This window comes from Phlebotomus papatasi, chromosome 2 (assembly GCF_024763615.1).
Source record: "Phlebotomus papatasi isolate M1 chromosome 2, Ppap_2.1, whole genome shotgun sequence".
NCBI classification, from domain to species: Eukaryota; Metazoa; Arthropoda; class Insecta; order Diptera; family Psychodidae; genus Phlebotomus; species Phlebotomus papatasi.
The window spans coordinates 14,789,204-14,808,546 of record NC_077223.1 but is presented as its reverse complement, the minus strand read 5'-3'; the positions used below and the strand labels follow the sequence as shown (position 1 = coordinate 14,808,546).

The 19,343-nt window shown below is 37.5% G+C and overlaps 1 protein-coding gene across 11 annotated transcripts in view; it reads left to right on the top strand.

The window, feature by feature from the left end:
- The window catches only part of LOC129802704 (dystonin), a 150,580-nt gene that overhangs the window by 57,153 nt on the left and 74,084 nt on the right, over positions 1-19,343 (top strand). For all 11 annotated transcript variants that reach the window (XM_055848731.1, XM_055848732.1, XM_055848729.1 and 8 more), the window contains 2 exons: positions 11,949-12,095; positions 12,163-19,160. In XM_055848731.1, coding sequence (XP_055704706.1) covers positions 11,949-12,095; positions 12,163-19,160 — 7,145 coding nt within the window. The remainder of the gene's footprint in view (positions 1-11,948; positions 12,096-12,162; positions 19,161-19,343) is intronic.

Here is a 19,343-nt window from a genome sequence, read left to right as displayed (position 1 = left end):
TTTCTTCTCTCTTTTAATACATAAAATTGCAGTGACAACAATTCATAATAATTTGCTGATCACTACACCCTCACCCTTAAGATTTGAATTTATAAATTTTGAATTTTTAAATTTTGAATTTTGATTTCTTCGTTTTACATAATTTTAATCTTATTTATATTACAATTAACAATTAATAAGTTTTTATTTTCATTCACGCATATATAGCTTAAGTCTATCATTATGAACTAAACTTATCTTTCCAGTATTAACATTCTTTATTCTACTATTACATCCTAGTCTTTCTAAAATTACATATGGACCTAAATATGGATTACTAAATCTTATTAAACTTTCATTCTTAATTACTACTTTATCATTTACTCTAAAATCTACTGGTTCTCTATTTTGTTTTAAAATTCTCTTTTGTTTAACATCATCTAACATTTCTTTAGCTTTTTGATGTGCTTCATGTAATCTAACCTTCAATTCATTTGCGTAAGAGTCTAGATTATATATTGGCATTCTATTTGCTGAATAATTGATTGAATTAAATAGTTTACCAAAAATGAGTTCATAAGGTGTGTAATTCGTATCTGTATGAGGTGTGATGTTATATGCAGATACAAAATATGGTATCCACTTATCCCATTCACCCCTTTCGCAAAAGTTCAAAAGATACGATTTCAACACCCTATGACTACGTTCTATGATTCCTAGACTTTGGTGGTGATATGCAGTAGATGTAACATGTTTCAAAGATAAAATTTCACAAATATTTTTGAAAATATCATTAACAAATTCTTTTCCTAAATCTGATTTTAAAATTTTAAAATTTCCAAACTTAAGAATAAAATTTTCAACCATTGCTCTTGCAACGTCATTTGCTTCTTTCGATTTTAAAGGAATAATTTCAAGAAATTTAGTTAATGTACATTGAATTGTCAAAGCATATTTATTATAATTTTGAGTAGTTTCTAAAGGACCAATTAAATCTACTTCTACTACTTCGAAACTAGATGAAGCCGTATCTGTATGTGTCCATTTTTCTTTAGTATGTCTTGTTGTTTTATTTAAAGTACATTTTAAGCAAGCTTTAACATGTGCTTTAATCATTTGTTTCATATTTCTCCATTCATAATGTTCTTTTATTTTCTTAAAAGTTTTCAATACACCAAAGTGTCCATCCAAAGGCGAATCATGGTATTCTTTAATAATTTCAAGCATTTTGTCTTTTTCTTGCACTTTTAATGGAGGGTTATATAAAATAATTTTTATTTTCGATGCATCGTTATTATCTTTTTGAATTGTTTGAACATGCTCTTTAAATTCGGCTACTCGGAAGTAGTCAAACATTTCATCTTTTTTAGATAGCGCTATTTTATTATTATTTATGCCCTCATCATTCATTTCTTTATAAATAATTTTCAAGATGTCCCTTAGGCGCATCCGCATAATATTTATAGTGCAATACACGTGTATAATTTTTATATTCTTTTTGGTTCTCGCGAGATTTGATATTTCAACATCAACTTTATTTTCTTGATTATTATGACAAATGTGAAATTGAATTCTGGTCAAATTTTTAATTTCAGTTTGAGATGTGCATTCCCAGATATACAGGTGATCAGGCTGTACCTCTGTAACGCAAGAATTCATATCAGGTGTAGAAATAGATGGCAAATTCTGATTACGAGCCATTGAACGAGTTATCACCCTTACTGAATTTTCTGGTATAAGGGACTTTAAGTAATCTGTATCCACCACTATCCTACTTAAAGCGTCTGCGGGATTTTCTGATCCAGGCTTATATATTACTTCAAAATCGTACTCTGATAAATCTAAACGGATATTTGTTAATTTTGTAGAAGGATTACGATGTGAAAATAATCCAACCAATGGTCTGTGATCCGTTATTACTAAAAATTTTCTTCCATAGAGATACGGTTTGAAATAATTTATTGCCCAGTGTATCGCGAGTAATTCCTTCTCAATGATAGGCTTGTTGATTTCATGTTTATTCAAGCTTTTACTGGCAAATGCAATTACTTTATCTCCTTGAGAAAGAATAGCTCCAAACGCAAAGTTTGAACTGTCGGTAGTAAGTGTAAAAGATTTAGACGGGTCAGGATAATGTAATATGGTTTTATTCATCAATTTTTCTTTTAATTTTAAAAATGAATTTTCACACTCCGAAGACCAAATAAATTTAACATTCTTTTTTAATAAATTATTTAATGGAACACAAATTTCTGCGAAGTTTTTTGATAAATCTTCTGTAGTAATTGCAGAAGGCTACAAACCTTCGCACTTCATCTTTGTTTGTTGGTCTCGGATACACTTTGATGACGTCATACTTTTTTGGATCGGGTGAGATACCCAAATGAGAAATTTTATGGCCTAAGTAAGTCACTTCAAAATTAAGGAAGTTACATTTCTTTGGATTCAATTTCAAATTATACTTCCGTAGGCGTTCAAAAACTTTACATAAATTCTCATTGTGATGTTTGATACTACATCCAAAAACAATGATGTCGTCAATGTATAAAAATGAACTTTCAGGACATAATCCACTCATAGCAATGCTTATCATCCTTTGAAAACTGTTTGCTGAAATTTTTAAGCCGAAAGGTAATCTACAAAACTGATAATGATTTCCATTAGCAGTAAATGCAGTAATGGGTCGTGAAGAGCTTTCAATTTCTATTTGATGAAATGAGCTTGACAGATCTAAAGTCGTGAAAAATTTAGCTCTTCCGAGTCCATCTAGGATCTCGTCGATGCGTGGCAATGGAAATTTATCTGCGACTATATTTTTATTAACCGACCGATAGTCCAAAACTAAACGCCATTTTTTCTGTCCATTCTCTGCCTTTTTCGGGACTAACAGCAACGGAGAGTTGTAAGGACTCACCGAAGGTTCTATCAATCCATTGTTCAATAAGTCTTGAACTTGAGAATTAACTTCCGGGATTTGGGTTTGAGGAATTCTGTAATTTTTTATATAGGGGGAGGCTTTGATCGTTCGCACATACGCTACCTTCAGACACTTCATATTTCTCCCATATTCCTTTATAAATCTCACATATGGCTATATATTGTAATAGCTAACCTTAAATCCCATCTTTCCTGAAAAAATTGAGAGTCTAATCCTTTTTTCCTAGTTTCAGGAAACAAAAAATAAAAACAGGTCCAAAACTGTAATTTTGCTGTGCAATATTTCATACGATTGTGCAGAATTAATATCACTTTTCTGAAAAACTACTATCACAAAGGGTAGAAGGGTTATTAGGAATCAGATTTATGTAAAAATCTTTTAGGCTGAACAGGCACTTTTTGTGGGTGGAACAAAATTCACAAACTTGACTCAGATTCATCGATCGCACATAGAAGACTGCTTCTTTCAGATATTTTCCAGGAAACTTCATTTTAGATACGATCCCTCATATTCACATCTATTGTAATCTACCGATTTGATCCACCACTAAAAAGGAAAACTTAAAAATCGTAAAGTTGATAAACAAGAAGTAATTTGACTCAAATAGGCTGCAGTTGAGTAATTATTAAGCAATTTTGCATTTCTTTGATATAAAAATATTTTTCAAGCTTGCACAAACTGAATGTGCAATGAAAGAATCACATCTGCAATAAGCTCATACAGTTTACAACTGGTTTTTTGACAATCTTTGACATAACCTCACTATTGTGTTGTTTTGCATGACAAAGAAAAGAAATTATGTCCGTAAGAAGATGTTTTGTGAAAATTTTAGCTTGTTCACCTGCTGAAGCTCAATATCTGTGCTAAATCCCGATTCCTTCAGCTGCAGGAACAGAGAAATCTTCAATGCGATGCACATTCAAACGTTTTTGTGCATATCCGGCTCCGTGAGGAATGGTGGAATCTTGTGTGGTCTTCTCGCTTGCAGAGTTTTAGTCAATTTTTAGCTTTAAAAACTTATTGATTCGTGTAAATTTGGTGATATTTGGACTTTTTAAGAAAGTATTCATCAGATTTAACCGTTTCCGGAGTGAAATTCTCGTAGAACCAATCAAAAAAATGGTTTTTAATGTCAATAAAACATCTCTCAGAAAAGTTCCAAAAAAGTGATATTAAAATGTTTTATTCTATATAAAAATGGTTTAATCAAGTAGATTAGAGTTCCCTTTAAACAATGATGTGCAACTTTTAGTGTCCGGTGCAAAATTTACGGTGAAAATGGGGTGTTCAATGATGGCGTGAATCGTGTGCGATAATAGAAACTTGATTCATCTATCGGATAAATCGCCATTAAATTTTCATTTTCCTCTGGAGGAAAATCTAAGGATTTCCTGGAATATTGTTTGGTGGGATTATAAACCTTATAAGTAAGACATTTTTTTGGCATAGTTGGAGAATCCATACAGTTTGCATGGTAGTCAGAAAAAATCACTGAATTTGAACATCATTTTTGTGTGCGAAAGTTCAAAGCCTCCCCCTAGACCGGATTTTTATTATTCGTTTTAATTTCTTGTCTGTAAAAATTATTGCAAGTTAATTTGTCAGAGGATAAATGAAAAATATCGTTATATTCTGCACAAATTTTAAAAAGAGAGTCTTTAGCATACTCTGGAACATTTGAAAAATTTAATTCTTTAAGCAATTTTGAAATTCTTGATTGATCTTCTAAATTTAGTGTTTTATTTTTAAGTTCGATGATATTATAATTTGAAAGTGGTTCGATTTCGGGATGAAAATCCTTTATAATGACATTTTGTTCGGTAGTGTTAACGAAACGTACATACGCAGTATCACGTATGATGCAATTTCCTGACATAACACCATCTTGAATATGTGTAGACAATATGATTGAATCCTCTTTAGGTTGTATATTTAATCTCCGAACAACTTCACATCGTGGTGGTATAATAAATTCATCATCATCAATGTAATCAAAAAGTGGTAAAGAAATATATGAGCCATTTCTAACGAATTTGAATTTCCAATCTTTAAAATCAACGACACAATTGAAATTTGTAAGGAAATCTCTTCCTAAAATTGCATCAATTGGCAATGGAAAATTTTCATCAACTATGTGAAGTTTACAATTTATTATAACATTAGATCCAAAATTTAGATTTATCGAAGCTTTTCCTAGAGATTTGTATTTATTTTCAGACACACCAGAAATTAAACAAAATTTACTTTGATCAATTTTTGAATTTTTAGCCAAATGTATTTTACATAAAGAAATATCTGAACCTGAATCAATTAATGCGACTGTAGGAATGTTATTTATGACGATTTTTATAAAAGTGCCATGTGAAACGTTTAAAGAAAATATCGATGGTGATTCGATATATCTGCTTGGGAGTGTTCCAATCTGTTCTGAGGAACTGACTGATCGTGAAACCCCAGTCCTGCATTGGATTGATTTGGAAAATACTCAGGATTTTGCATGTAATTAACTTGAGCATTCCTTGGGACATTATAAGTTGAACGAGATGTGTAGTAATTTCCACGAGAACTATAATTTCCACGATAATTCCCATGCAATTGTCCATGTCCTCGATTGAAATTTTGTTTGAAATTCCCTCTACCTCTGTGAGAATTATTATGAGAATTTCCGCGTGAGTTTTGATGACTCGAAGAATTTCCACGAGAAAATTGCCTTCCTCGAAAATTTACACGAGAATTCTTCGAATGTCCTCGAAAATTTTTCGAATTATGCTTTTTCATGTTAAATACATTCGATTCAAACTTCGGATTCTGTTCCTCGCGTTCTAAAGCAACACTTACTGCATCACTCAGTGTTTCAGGACGCGCAGCGAAAACAACATCCTTCATAGGATTATTAAGCCCTGACTTAAAAGCGTTGAGTCCAATTCCATCATTGAGTAATTTTACTGTTTTAGAACTTGATGCACCCAAATTTCCAACTTGTAACATATTCAGCTCTGCTACAAGCCCCTCAACTTTGGTTGCAAATTCTGATACTGTGGAAGATTTTTGCTTTAAAGAATTTAACTCATTTAGAATTTTAGTTGGAGTTTTATTTCCTTTAAATTTTTCCAAAAGGATCGATTTAAATTCATCGTATGTATTAGGATTCTCTTCCAACAATAATTTATTCTTGACTTTGTCACATACTCGCACTTTCAGGACAAAAGACAAGAACAATTTTACTTGTTCAGCATCTCTCAAGGTTTGAGAATAAAATTCGACCAGCTCAAGAAAATTAGATAATTTTTCAGGAGTTCCGTTGAACTCTGGAATCACCTTAAGAGCTTTTTGAAAATCGAAAAGTGACATATTAGGTGAGATTCTTAACAATCTCACCTACTATAATCCTAACAAAATTTCATGTCCTCCGATCGCGCTCAAACTTGGCCAAAATGTGTTTCGCCACTTCCTGATCACGAATATATGGGGGGCTAAGTTACGTTCCCGGCCGGCCGGCCGTCCGGCCGTCCGGCCGCTCTTTGGAGCTTAATAGCTCCTAAACTAAAAAAGATATCGACTTGCGGTTTTCGGCAAAGGTTAAATATCGTATGAAAATTGCAACATGGTGCATTGACCCCCCACCCCCCACCCCTCCTTCCGCCATTTTGAAGACCCCCCTTTTTTTGTTTTCTCAATAGCTCCGGCCCTATGGCATCGAGCGGGCTCAAATTTTAGTATGTTATAGCTGGGCCTTAGAGCTTTCCATCAATACCAAACTTAAGGTCCCCCGACCCCCCTGACCCGAGCTATAAGGGTCCAAAAAAATTTTCTTAAAATGGCCATAACTCCGGTTCTAATTGTCAGAATTTAAAAAATGAGGGCTTTTTGGAAAGCTCTCGTGAAATGCCACTTTTCCTTCTAACATCGCAAGTTCATAAAACCACCGCTAGGGGCGCTTTTTTTAAAAAGAAAATTTTTAAATCTTAAAAGTTAAATAACTCAAAAATTCCTTATGCAATCGGGCTGAAATTTTAGTATGTTGTAGCCGTTGATTATACCTATCAAACAAAAAAAACCTTAAGTCGATCCATAACCCCTGACCCGAGCTATAAGGGGTCAAAGTTCGAACATTGACCGGCCTCTATCTCCGGTTCTAATTAACATAGCAACCTAAATTTTACCTTTTTGGTTTCGTCTCGATGAGCACTTTCAGATGGAAGTTCAAAAAGTCACCATAGGTGGCGCTGTGATAGCGTCAAAATTCATCGAAATTCAAAGTCACTTTTCTCAAAAACGGCATTGTGCAAGTTAATGAAATTTTAGTATGTTGTAGTCCAGTCTAGGACGTTTCCAAAATGGTGCGTATGTGCGCTGTGGTTTCAATAGAACCGGAGATATGAGGGGTCAAAGTTCACAAAATTTAAAAAATCATATCTCCGGTTCTATGTGACCGATTTTGATGAATGAGGGCTTAAACGAAAGATATCACCAAATACTACAACTTTCTAGAACATTTGAACTTCGTGGGACCAACACCAGGGGCGCCACAGTCGAAAAACCAATTTCAATATCACATAACCTCAATTATCTCGACTGTCGCTGAACCGATTTTGATGATTACTTCGACATAATTGTAGAGCACATTTGTCTCTACATTTCGTCCATACATCATTTTCCACTCAGACTACGCTATCACTCAGATTTTGCCGTTTAAGTGTGAAAAAATTGATTTTTCCCATAATAACGCTTTGAAATCACTCAGATGCCAATTTGACTGCCTCTACTCCACCAAGACACTTAAAATAGGGGTTTAAATGGAAAGTCCCACAAAAGACAACAATTCTTTGATATAGTTGAAGTTCAACAAATGACTACTTGGGGAACTCTGGATGAAAAAACGAGTTAAGAAACAAAAAACCTCGATTATCTTGACTTCTGAGTAATCGATGAGATCATGTTCTATGGAAAAATTATAGAGAACATTCTGGTCTACATTTCACCCATATAACACTTTTCTGTCAGTTCATCCAAATCCTTGATATTTTGGTTTAAATACAAAATTTGTATAATTTCACGAATTTTATTCAAGATAACTGAATGGCGTCTCCCAACTTCAGCTCCAAATCGAATTTGCATGCACTCCGAGTTAGCTCACGTTAAGAATCTCACCTACATAAGCCGGTTAGGATTATCTGTCCCTTTGCTTGTGTTGAAATATCAGAATCTAAATCAGAAATCTCAATGTCTTCATCAATATCTTCTACGATTTTAATGCGATTTATTAATTCCAAACACTTTTTATATTCTTTTTCATATTCGTCTTGAAACTGTAAAATAACAACTTTTTCTTCAGGAGAAGCTCTCGCGAAGGATGATTCAAATTTAAGATCACATTCACGTTTAAATTTTAAAGCTTCCTCTTTTTTTCCATCTACGTAAGATTTCTTGAACAATTTGTTGGGACCGTTCTTTTTTAAAAGCGTCTTTAAATCTTTTAATTTATCTAGAGATTCCATAGAAATTATTGTTATAAAATTAGATATACTGAATGATATTTTAAAATTATCTCATAACAAAATATAATTTTAAAAAAAAATGGTGAATATACACGTGAATAAATGGATTTAGTATCGGTGGGATTGTTGATTGTAGTTTGTGCCTGCAGTTCCAGCACAGCATCTACAGCAGCATCTGCGTTGATACATCATCATGCAGCATCCGCGTATCATCCATGCATCCGTGTATCATCCGTGAATCCGTGTATCAACAGCATTCATTCCACATAATTTTACAGGAACCGATGATTTTTTTTATCTTCATAAAAGGGTTGTTGGTTATCGATCATAATGTCGTGGCATTCAGGTCATTACTCTAACTCATGATCACACGTCAATAAAATCAATTGACGTCAATAACAAAAATATTGGTGCTTAGGTTGCTATTGCGAAAGGAAATGCAAAAATTCTTGCATAAGCAATCCATTAACTTGAGCGCGCCGAAATTTGATAACTAGTGCAAAGTCTTCACCAAATTGTCTCTTTCATTATTGGGGTCAATGCACATGATTCGACTTTGATCACTAATTATACACATTATTGGAAAGTTTTTACTGTATTATTGTTACATTTTTTTTACAAACTTTTATTTAACGGTGGTTGGGGTTAAACTTTTTTTTAAACATTTGTTACTTTTACCGAATTTAGAACTTCTTCACGTACACTTTTCATCATGTCTTTTTTTAATTTCTTATAGATTTTTATGACTCCGTACACCACAATAACAACCAAAATTATTATAAATATTGTCTCTAGAAGTCGGATGTGGCTTCCGAAAAATGCTTCAGATTCCTGGAGATTAGCTGATGGCGCTGATGAAGCTTGATCACTGTTGTTCACAATTATTGTCTCTTTATCGGCAGTGCTTTGATTATTTCCCATGATTGCGATTTTAATGTTTTTATTTAGATTTTAATTGGACTGTTAAATCATTGTTTTTTTTAACCACAATTTCACTCATATGTCAATTTATCTATTCCTAACTGATCTCCTTTGCAGCAGCATATTATTAGGGTCAATAATCCAAAAGTAACAAGAGCACTGATTCCAAGATATATACACAAAACTTCAATTATTAGTTCTTGAGGTGCACAAATATCACCAATTCCACATAGATTTTCCGTCATAATTATTTATTAACTTTTCTGTTTTTTATTCGATTCGCGATTGGCGAGGATCGCCATGTGGTGCGCGCAAAGAAGTTGCTTAATAAAACACTCTGTTTCCTCGATAACGCCAAACTGAATGACCAAATTTATTTCTTCTCTCTTTTAATACATAAAATTGCAGTGACAACAATTCATAATAATTTGCTGATCACTACAATTTTATTCAGTTCAAAAATATTCTTTCAGTTTAGAAGAACGTCTATTGACTCTTATGCGACTTTATTCAGTAAGATCTTTTCTCTCTAAATCACTCAAAAAATTTATGTAACCTTATTTATTTGGCTAGGGATCCTTTTCATCCTACGTTCCTTTCAATCTGTTTGTGAAAATGTCTCTTCAAACATTTTAATTCTTTGCACCAGGCGGGATTCGAACCCACAATTCAAACAGCGAGCCAGAGGTCTTACCACCCAAGAGTCAAACGCTCTTATCAATTACCTCGCGAGATCCCTATTTCGTTTATACACAAACTGAAGTTTTTGGCTTGATATTTTCTTTTAACCGAGTATGGATAGCCTATATTAATAAGAAGTTCCTAAACGATTTCGCAGGGTCCTTAATAACGAAGAAGGCAAAGAACTGGTTTGTAATACAAGGGTCTTATGTTCGATACTCATATCAAACTCGCTTTTAAAACCTTACAGATATATGATTTAAAATCGTACAAATATTTAAGTAACTGATAGGTTTATACACTTTAACTTTTGGACACGTCCTACTTTCCATAAAAAGCTACAACATAATTGAGTAAATAAAAGTTAAATTCCGGATATTTTCATGCATCAGCTACTTCTTCCTGTGCTGAAACCGTCTTTCATAGGCCGACTTTTAGCCAAATATCCTACACAGTAAAAAAATATTTAGTTGCTTTACCATTTATTGTCTTTCATAGGCCGACTTTCAGCGCTGTTCGACTTTTAGCCAAATATCCTACACAGTAAAAAAAAGTATTTAGTTACTTTACCATTTATTGTAAATTTTACAGAAACATGTAATCGTGTGTATTGATACACATTTGTGTAATTTGTACATATTTTGTCTGAAAACTGTGCAGTACAATTTGTCCACATTTTATCTGAAAACTATGTAATTTCACACGAAATATGTAAGAAAATGTACACACACAACTGTGTAATCATTCGTAGTTGATTACTCAGTTTACTATTACAAAATTTAAATTACACATTTTAAGATTACACGTTTTGCTGCGAAACATATTTGTGTAACTTTACAATAATAATCGTGGTAAAAACGCAAACCAACGATTATCCTTGTAATCTTTGTTTTATTGTGTACCAAATCATTGTACTTCTAGTGCTTATTTTTAATTTTTCAGTAGTTCTATAGAATTTCCAGTGATATAAAAACCTACCATTGGTCCACTTACATATATGTCTGATTTTCAGCTCTGTCAGACTTTTAGGAAATTACCCTACATAGTCATTGTGTTTCTAGCGTTTCTGGTGACTGTGTAGGGTAGTTTGCTAAAATTAGACTAGCCCTGAATGTCGGACATACTTAAAGCCAGAAGACCCAGGCTTGAACTGACCCAGTTCAAGCCTGTGTGAAGGCAGGAATTTTTCCTATTTCTACTCTGGTAAAAATTGGGAATGGGTTGTCTCATGCTCTGACTGACGCTCTAATAAAGGCCTTTCATTTTTCATAATAAAGATTTAAATTGGTTTAGTAGAATAGAAGTTGTGATTATTTTTATATTATAAATCGGTTAAAATGGATTTGCATACATTCAGGCGCAATTGTAAATTTTTAGCGAGATAATAAATTTTATCGATTTATCAAAGAAAACTAATAAATATAGATCCTGGAAGATCTATATTCTTCTAGTTTATTCTTTATTATATAGGAAGATTCTAGTAGCTCTGGGGTATCATATTTAGGGCGAATATAAACACAAAAGGATCACATGGATCACTTCCTCCTCCGTGGAGCACTAAAGGAACATGGAGAGGATCATTTTGTCTTTCTAATGGACAAAAATCTTATCTCGATGTACAAAAAAGTACTTAGCTGTACAAAAAAGTCCATTGGTGCAACGAAAGAGGGGAAAAATCCATCACTACATGCGATTATAGCGAACTTTTTTGTCCCATGGGACACAAAAGTTATACCATGTACATTCCTATGAACGCAGTCTTAAGGTCACCGAGGTCACAGAATGCCAGTAAATCGACCTCATGACAGTTGCATTTTAGAGCGTGTATTCGACCAATCAACCTCAAATTGAATGTCCTAGACTAATTACACATTTTCCTTTCTAAAAACTCTTGGTTCTGTTCTTGACTTTGTCTCTTTTCCTCCCTGTAGCAAGCCATCTTCGAGAAGTACTCTGTGTGTGAAGATGAATTGGGCAAACAGTTGGAGTGGATTGGAGCTGTGGAGGCAAAATTGGCCAATATTGGAGGCCCCTCAGATGTTGAAGAGGGCATTCGTCATCAAGTCAACATGCTCAATGTAAGCCAATCTAAAAAAATATATATTCTGAAAGAGAAAGAAAATAATGACTTTCCTTCTTTTTCAGTCCATCAAGGATGAGATTGATTCTCATTCTCGGGTTGTTGTATCGTGCCTTGAACAAGTTCGAAGTATCTCCCTGACCGGTGGAGATGCCTTCAGTGCTCCAGAAATTGCCAGTTTGGAACGCCGTGGAAATGAACTAAAGTCCCGAGTTGATCGTGCCAATGAAGTTTGCTACAAGTTTGCCAAGAAGATTGTGTACTTGAGGGATGAATTGGTACGTTTGAGGACTGAATTGAATGGTTTTTCATCGTGGTTGACGGGTGCACGGCATACGCTTGAGGAGAAGGAAAAGAGTTTGCATCAATTGCGAATTGTTCCATCACATCAGGACAATCTTCGTGATTTTGTTAGTGATGTCATTGCACATCAAGCTGATTTGCGCTTCATTACAATCAGTGTGCAGAAATATTTTGATGATAAGGCAGAATTTTTGCACTATCTCAATGATTTCCGAACATCATTGCCCAATAGATTGTCCCATGTGGAACAGATTGTCAATAGTCCGATTGAGCAGGATCTTCAGCAGGTTACGGTGCAGTATAAGGATTTGCTGTCGAGAGTCAATCATCTTCAGGATGCTATGCAGACACTTGGAAATCGCCATAGGGAGTACAATGATGCTGTTGAGGCGGCTAAAAAGTGGTTGAGTGAGATTCAGCCGAGAGTTGATGGAATTCTGGCTGAACCAAGTAGTTCTGATCCCGTGATCATTCAGAGTCAAATGACACAGACAAAATTGTTGTACAGTGAGGTGGTTTCCAATGGACGACTCATTGATAATGCACAACAGAGTCTGGAGGCATTGCTGCGTGTACTGCCAAAGAATACCAGTAGCTTGGAGATTCAGTCACTTGAGATGCCAGTGAGAAATTTGCGAGATCGCTATGAGAAACTCAAGAGTTCACTCAATAATCGTTCAAATGGCCTGGAGAAGACTCTGATTCAGACTCAGAGTGTTCAGGGATCTCTGGATAAACTTCTGGGATTAGTGTTGCAAGCTGAAGAACAGTTCAAGCATCACTGGAGGCCGGCTTCTCTGATTAAAGAGCAACTTCTTGATCAGATACGTGAACACAAGGCTTTCCTGCAGAGTCTGGACTCTCACAAGGCCAGCATCAATAGTTTCAAGTTGTCCAGTGATGTGCCAAAGGTCCTGGTAAATAAGTTGATGGATGCAAAGACAAAATTCGAACAGTTGCATGACAGAGCCGTTGAACATGGAGACTTCCTGGAGAAGACTCTGGGCGAGTTGAATAAATTCAACAATGAGTACGCGGCACTCGAGAAAGAGATCAACCATCTCCAGGAAAATGTCGATGGAGCTGAATTCAACTATCTCCCGGCTGAATACATGAATCACATGCAAGAAATTCTCAATACAAAGCATCAACTTGAACCAATGTTCCACAATTGCGTACAACTCGGAAAAGATCTCATTTCCAAGCGTGATGTGACAAATGTTGGCGTTGTGAGGGATCAGGTGAAGCATTTGGAGAATCTATGGAAGAATCTTGTGGTGACTACGACGGAGAAGAGTAATTTGTACAAGCAGAAATCTGAGCATTTGAATGCCTACAATAAACTCAGGGATCAAGTACGCTCCTGGTTGGAGAGTTTTGAGGTTAGGATCAACAAGCTAGCTCCGGTTTCGGTGGATTTCGACGTGATTCAGCATCAAGTGGATGAATGTCAGGCAGTTGTCCGGGAACATCGTGACTACGGGTCAACAATTGACAAATTGAATGATTTGGGTGGGCAGTATGATTCCCTGATAAGGGCAGAGATTGCAGATAAACAGAGAACTGCTCAATCGGGAACGGCTAAGAAGATTTCCGTCACCAGTATTCGACGGCAATCAATTGATGTACAATCCGGAAGAGTGACTGAAAATACTCCCATTCAGATTCAACTATCCGAGATCAACAATCGCTACAACATGGCTGGAGTTCGTTTGAGTGACCGTCAAAATGAATTGGATTCCCTGAGGGATGAGATTCGTCGTCATCGTGACAATATGAAGAATCTCAATGGATTCCTCGATAAGATCCAGAAACGCATTCCCAAGGAGACAATTGATTCAAATATCGAGGCAGAAAAATGCATCAATCAGTGCAGGAAGATTCTCGAAGAGATGTACGAGAAGCAGAATCTTCTGGATTCAGCCAAGGCAATGGTGAAGAATTTGGCCGTGCGTAAGAGTCAATCACCAGGTGTTGAAGTACTCAAGTCCGAATTGGATGGAGTAGGTCAACGTTGGAAGGTACTCAGTGATTTGTGCAAGGAGAAGATTGCAGCTTCGGAACAATTGAAAGATTTCCTCGATACCCACAATAATCTCCATGCATGGCTTCTGGGTAAGGAGCGGATGCTAACGGTGCTGGGACCTATTTCGTCTGATCCGCGAATGGTCAAGACACAGGTGCAGCAAGTGCAAGTGCTAAAGGAAGATTTCAAGACACAACTGCCTCAATTGAATCATTTGCAGAATGTTGGGAAGAATCTGGTGCAACATTTTGAGGTTAGATCACCGGAATATGAGCTAGTTACAGCTCGGTTGAATGCTCTGCAGAATAAATGGGATGATCTCTATGGACAACTCAGCGAGAGGGCAAATAGTTTGGGTGCTGCTGCCAATACGTCCAAGGAATTTGATGCTGGACTCAGTCGACTGAGAGAGTCTCTAAGGCAAATCAATGACAATCTCGATGCTTTGCCCTATGACATGGACAAGGATGAGCTGTTGAGGAAGATTGAAAATCTAGGGAGGCAACTTGAGGGACAGAGACCCCTGTTGGCAGATGCAGAAGCAGCTGCAGCTAATCTGTGTGAAGTTCTCGAAGATCCCAATTCACGTGCTGACGTTAACAATCGTGTGGCAGAATTGGCGAAACAGTACGAGACGCTACAGAAGAAGCTGGACAATCGTCGTGCTGAGGCAGAAAGAGCCCTCCGGGAAGGACGTCAGTTGGCAGATAATTGTGCCAGAGTCTTGGGTTGGCTATCAGGTGAAGCTTCTGGTTTGACGGAGAAACTCCTAGTATCCGCTCATCGTCCAACTCTCCAACATCAAATTGATACCCATGAACCGGTCTACCATGAAATAATGGCCAGAGAACACGAAGTGAGGATGCTAATCAACAGAGGAAGAGATCTCCAAGACAACAGAGTCAATGATCCTAACTTACAGAGAGATCTCGATAAGATCTCCAGTCAATGGGAACGTGTCAGAAGAGATGTTGTCGATAGGCATACGCGTCTTCAAACTTGCATGGAACACTGCAAACAGTATCATTCAGCTGCTCAGAACTTCCAGAATTGGCTAAGATCTGCCGAAGAAAAACTAGCAGCCATTAAGTTGGGTGTTCTGAAAAAATCTCAGTTGGATCATCAACTGAAGGAACTCAATGTCCTGCGGAGTGAAGTGTGGAAAAAGAGTGGAGAATATGAAATTCTCAAAGGTCTCGGCAATACATTCCTATCAGCCTGTGACATTGACAAGGAACCAGTTCAAGGTGAACTGCAAAACATTAAATCGCGCTGGGAGAAACTCAATGGTGATTTAAATGCCAAAAATCAACTCTTCGATACGTACCTGAAGAAATTGGCAGATTTCCAGGATGACCTTAGGAATCTGGATCAGAATACGAGACGATGTGAAGATCGTTTGAGTGCCTTTGATGGTTTGGGTGGTGCTTCCAAGGATCCCAAACTAATTGACAGAATTTCAACAATTATTGCCGATACTGAGAGTCTCGTGAAGCCCCTCAAAGATCTACAGGCAACATCGAGAAATGTATCCAGGGAAGTGATGGATGTCGGCGGCAATGCTGATCATTTGATCAGTGATGTTGATGCAATTGGAGATCGAATTGATGATCTTCAGGCTAAATTGGGTGATAGATATGATGAACTGAAGTCAGCTGCATTGATATCATCGCAATTGAATGAGAGGATCAAGGGATTCTCGGTGGATTTGTCAGAGATTGAGGCTAGAGTGAGTCATTTGCAGCCTCCGGCAAGGGAGATTCCCACGGTCAAGCAACAAATCCATGAAGATGCCAATCTTCAGGGACAAATTCAAGATCTCACTGAATCAATTGGAGAAATTCATGATTCCGTCAAGGCAAACTATGAATCAAGTTTCTCAATTGATGCCATGCAGACTAGGGAGCAAATTAGTGGTTTCCTGAGGAGTTTGGATAAATTGAGGAATCAGGTGCGTGTCCATGAAGATTCACTCCATCGAACACTGTCTTCCCTTGAACACTTCTACAATGTTTATTCAACGGTAACGACCGTTCTGAAGAATGTTGACAGTCAGATCAAATCCCTCAAACCGATCAGTTCAGATCTTGAACAGATTCGTGTGCAGCATGAAGAGTTCAAGCAATTCACGAGGAAATCAATCACTCCACTGAATAATGATGTCATTGAATGCAATCAATTGGGTCAGGAACTCATAAGATCAGCTCATGGTGGAGTATCCACCGTCGTTCTCGAGAAGGACATTGAGAAGTTGAATGATTTGTGGAATAACATCAAAGCTAAGTGGAATGAACGCGAAAGGAGGATTGATTTGGGTCTTCTGCAATCGGGTAAATTCCAAGAAGCTCTCGATGGGCTATCTAAGTGGATGGCGGATACTGAGGAAATGGTGGCTAACCAGAAACCTCCAAGTGCTGACTACAAGGTGGTTAAAGCCCAATTGCAAGAACAGAAATTCCTCACGAAGATGCTCCTGGACAGGCAGAATTCAATGACATCGCTATTCAATCTGGGTCAGGAAGTGATTGAAGGATGTGATCCGGCTGAAGTGAATAGTATTCAGAGGCAGTTGAAGGATCTTCAGACACGTTTTGACAATCTGCAAAATGTCGCACAGACAAGAACACTTGATCTCGAGGAAGCCATGAGAATGGCCAAGAAATTCCATGAAAAGATCGTTCCACTCGCCCAATGGCTAAGTGATGCCGAAAGAGCAGTTAAGAGGATGGAATTTGTGCCGACTGATGAAGAATTGATTCATCAGCGAATTCGCGAGCATGATAAACTCCATGAAGAGATTCTCAATAAACAGCGAGATTTCACTGAGTTGACAGACATTGCGGCTCAGTTGATGAATCTCGTGGGAGAAGATGAGGGCGTCATTCTCAGTGATAAGGTGAAGAATATCACAGATCGGTATACATCTCTTGTGGATGCCAGTGAGAATATTGGCAATGTTCTGGCGTCATCGAGACAGGGTCTGAGGAATTTGGTGCTATCGTATCAGGATGTTGTGGAATGGATGGAAGGTGTCGAGGGTAAACTTCATCAGTACAAAGTTCTTCCTGTCCAAGCTGACAGTATTCTCGAGCAAATGCACAATCTTGTGGATATTAACGAGGACGTCGCCAATCATGCTCCACAGATCGAAGCCATTGTGGACACTGGTGCAGAATTGATGAAGCACATTACATCCGATGAAGCACTTCAGCTCAAAGACAAACTTGATTCACTGCAGAGACGCTACGGAGACATTGTCAATCGTGGCAGTGATCTTCTAAAGCATACTCAGGAAGCCCTTCCGTTGGTGCAACAATTCAATGAGGCACATCAGCGCCTTGTGGAATGGATGCAAGATACAGAAAATATCCTCGTGGCCACGGATATCAGTGAGCCAGAACTATTTAGGATGGAAAGTGAAATTCCACAGATGCGTCAAGTGCTAGACACAATCAATAGCATTGGACCGCAATTGAGTGCCCTGTCTCCGGGAGAAGGTGCCGTAACCATTGAGAGTCTTGTGGCCAGGGACAATAGGCGCTTTGACGGAATTGTAGATCAGATTCAACGCCGAGCTGAACGACTTCAACTCAGTAAGCAAAGATCCAAAGAAGTACGAAACGACGTTGATGAACTCCTTGAATGGTTCAGAGATATGGAAGCGAATTTGAGGGATGCAGATGCACCAGCACTAAATCCCAAGATTGTCAGGACACAGTTATCTGATCACAGGAAGGTAAATGATGAAATCTCCAGTCAGAGAGGTAGGGTAAGGGATGCCCTGGCAGCCGGTAAAAGGGTGATCAGAGACTTCCAGCCAAATCAAGCTGATCTTGAACTCAAAGAAAAACTCGAAGATCTCAAGGATCTCGTAGAAACTGTTGTTGGATTGAGTTCTGATCGTCTAAGTATCTTGGATCAAGTACTCTCATTGTCTGATCATTTTGCCGACACCCACAATACCCTGATGACCTGGATGGATGATCTTGAACTAAAAATATCCAACCTAGGCTTACCTGCCATCCGATCGGATCAAATTGCCATCCAGCAGGATACAAATGAACGACTGTTGCAGTCAGTTCTGGATCACAAGCCCCTGCTCAGCAAACAAAACAAAACGGGCGAGACCCTTGGAACGCTTGTGCGTGAAGAAGATGTCGAGAAGGTCTATGAGATCCTTGAAGAAGAGAACGCTCGCTATGCAGCTCTGAAGAATGAACTGCTGAACCGTCAACATGCTCTGGAACAAGCTATGCAGGAATCAAGTCAATTTGCCGATAAGATTGATGGCATGCTGAGAGCCTTGACCAATACAACTGATCAACTTAATCAGGCTGAACCAATTTCAGCTCATCCACCGAAGATCAAGGAACAAATTTCGGAGAACAAATCCCTGAAGAATGACTTAGACAATCGCAGCAATGCTTTTGGTATTGTCCAGAAGATTGCAACTGATGTTATCAACAAAGCTCCCAACAAGAGTGATCCTGTTGTCAAGGATATCAGCAAGAAATTGGACAAACTCACCAAGCTCTGGGATGATGTTCAGACGAAGATCAACAAACGTGGCAATGCCTTAGATGACACCTTTAAGGTGGCTCAACAGTTCTGGGAAAATCTCAAATCTACCATGGAGGCTCTTAAGGACCTTCAGGAAAATCTGAGATCACTCGAAGCTCCCGCAGCTCAACCACAAGAGATTCAGAAACAACAAGTGGCACTCCAGGAAATCAGGTAACGCTTCAATTTTTTTTCAAAAATCAGATAGGAGAAAGTGCGGGATTTACGATGTTTAAGAATTTCAAGGTGCTTAGTTTGTGATTGTCGTGCAGTCTCAAACATAATGATGAGACAGAAGAAATATCTCTTTTGCTTATCGCGGTACGTTTACAGTTCTAATCTTGGGGGTATGCAATG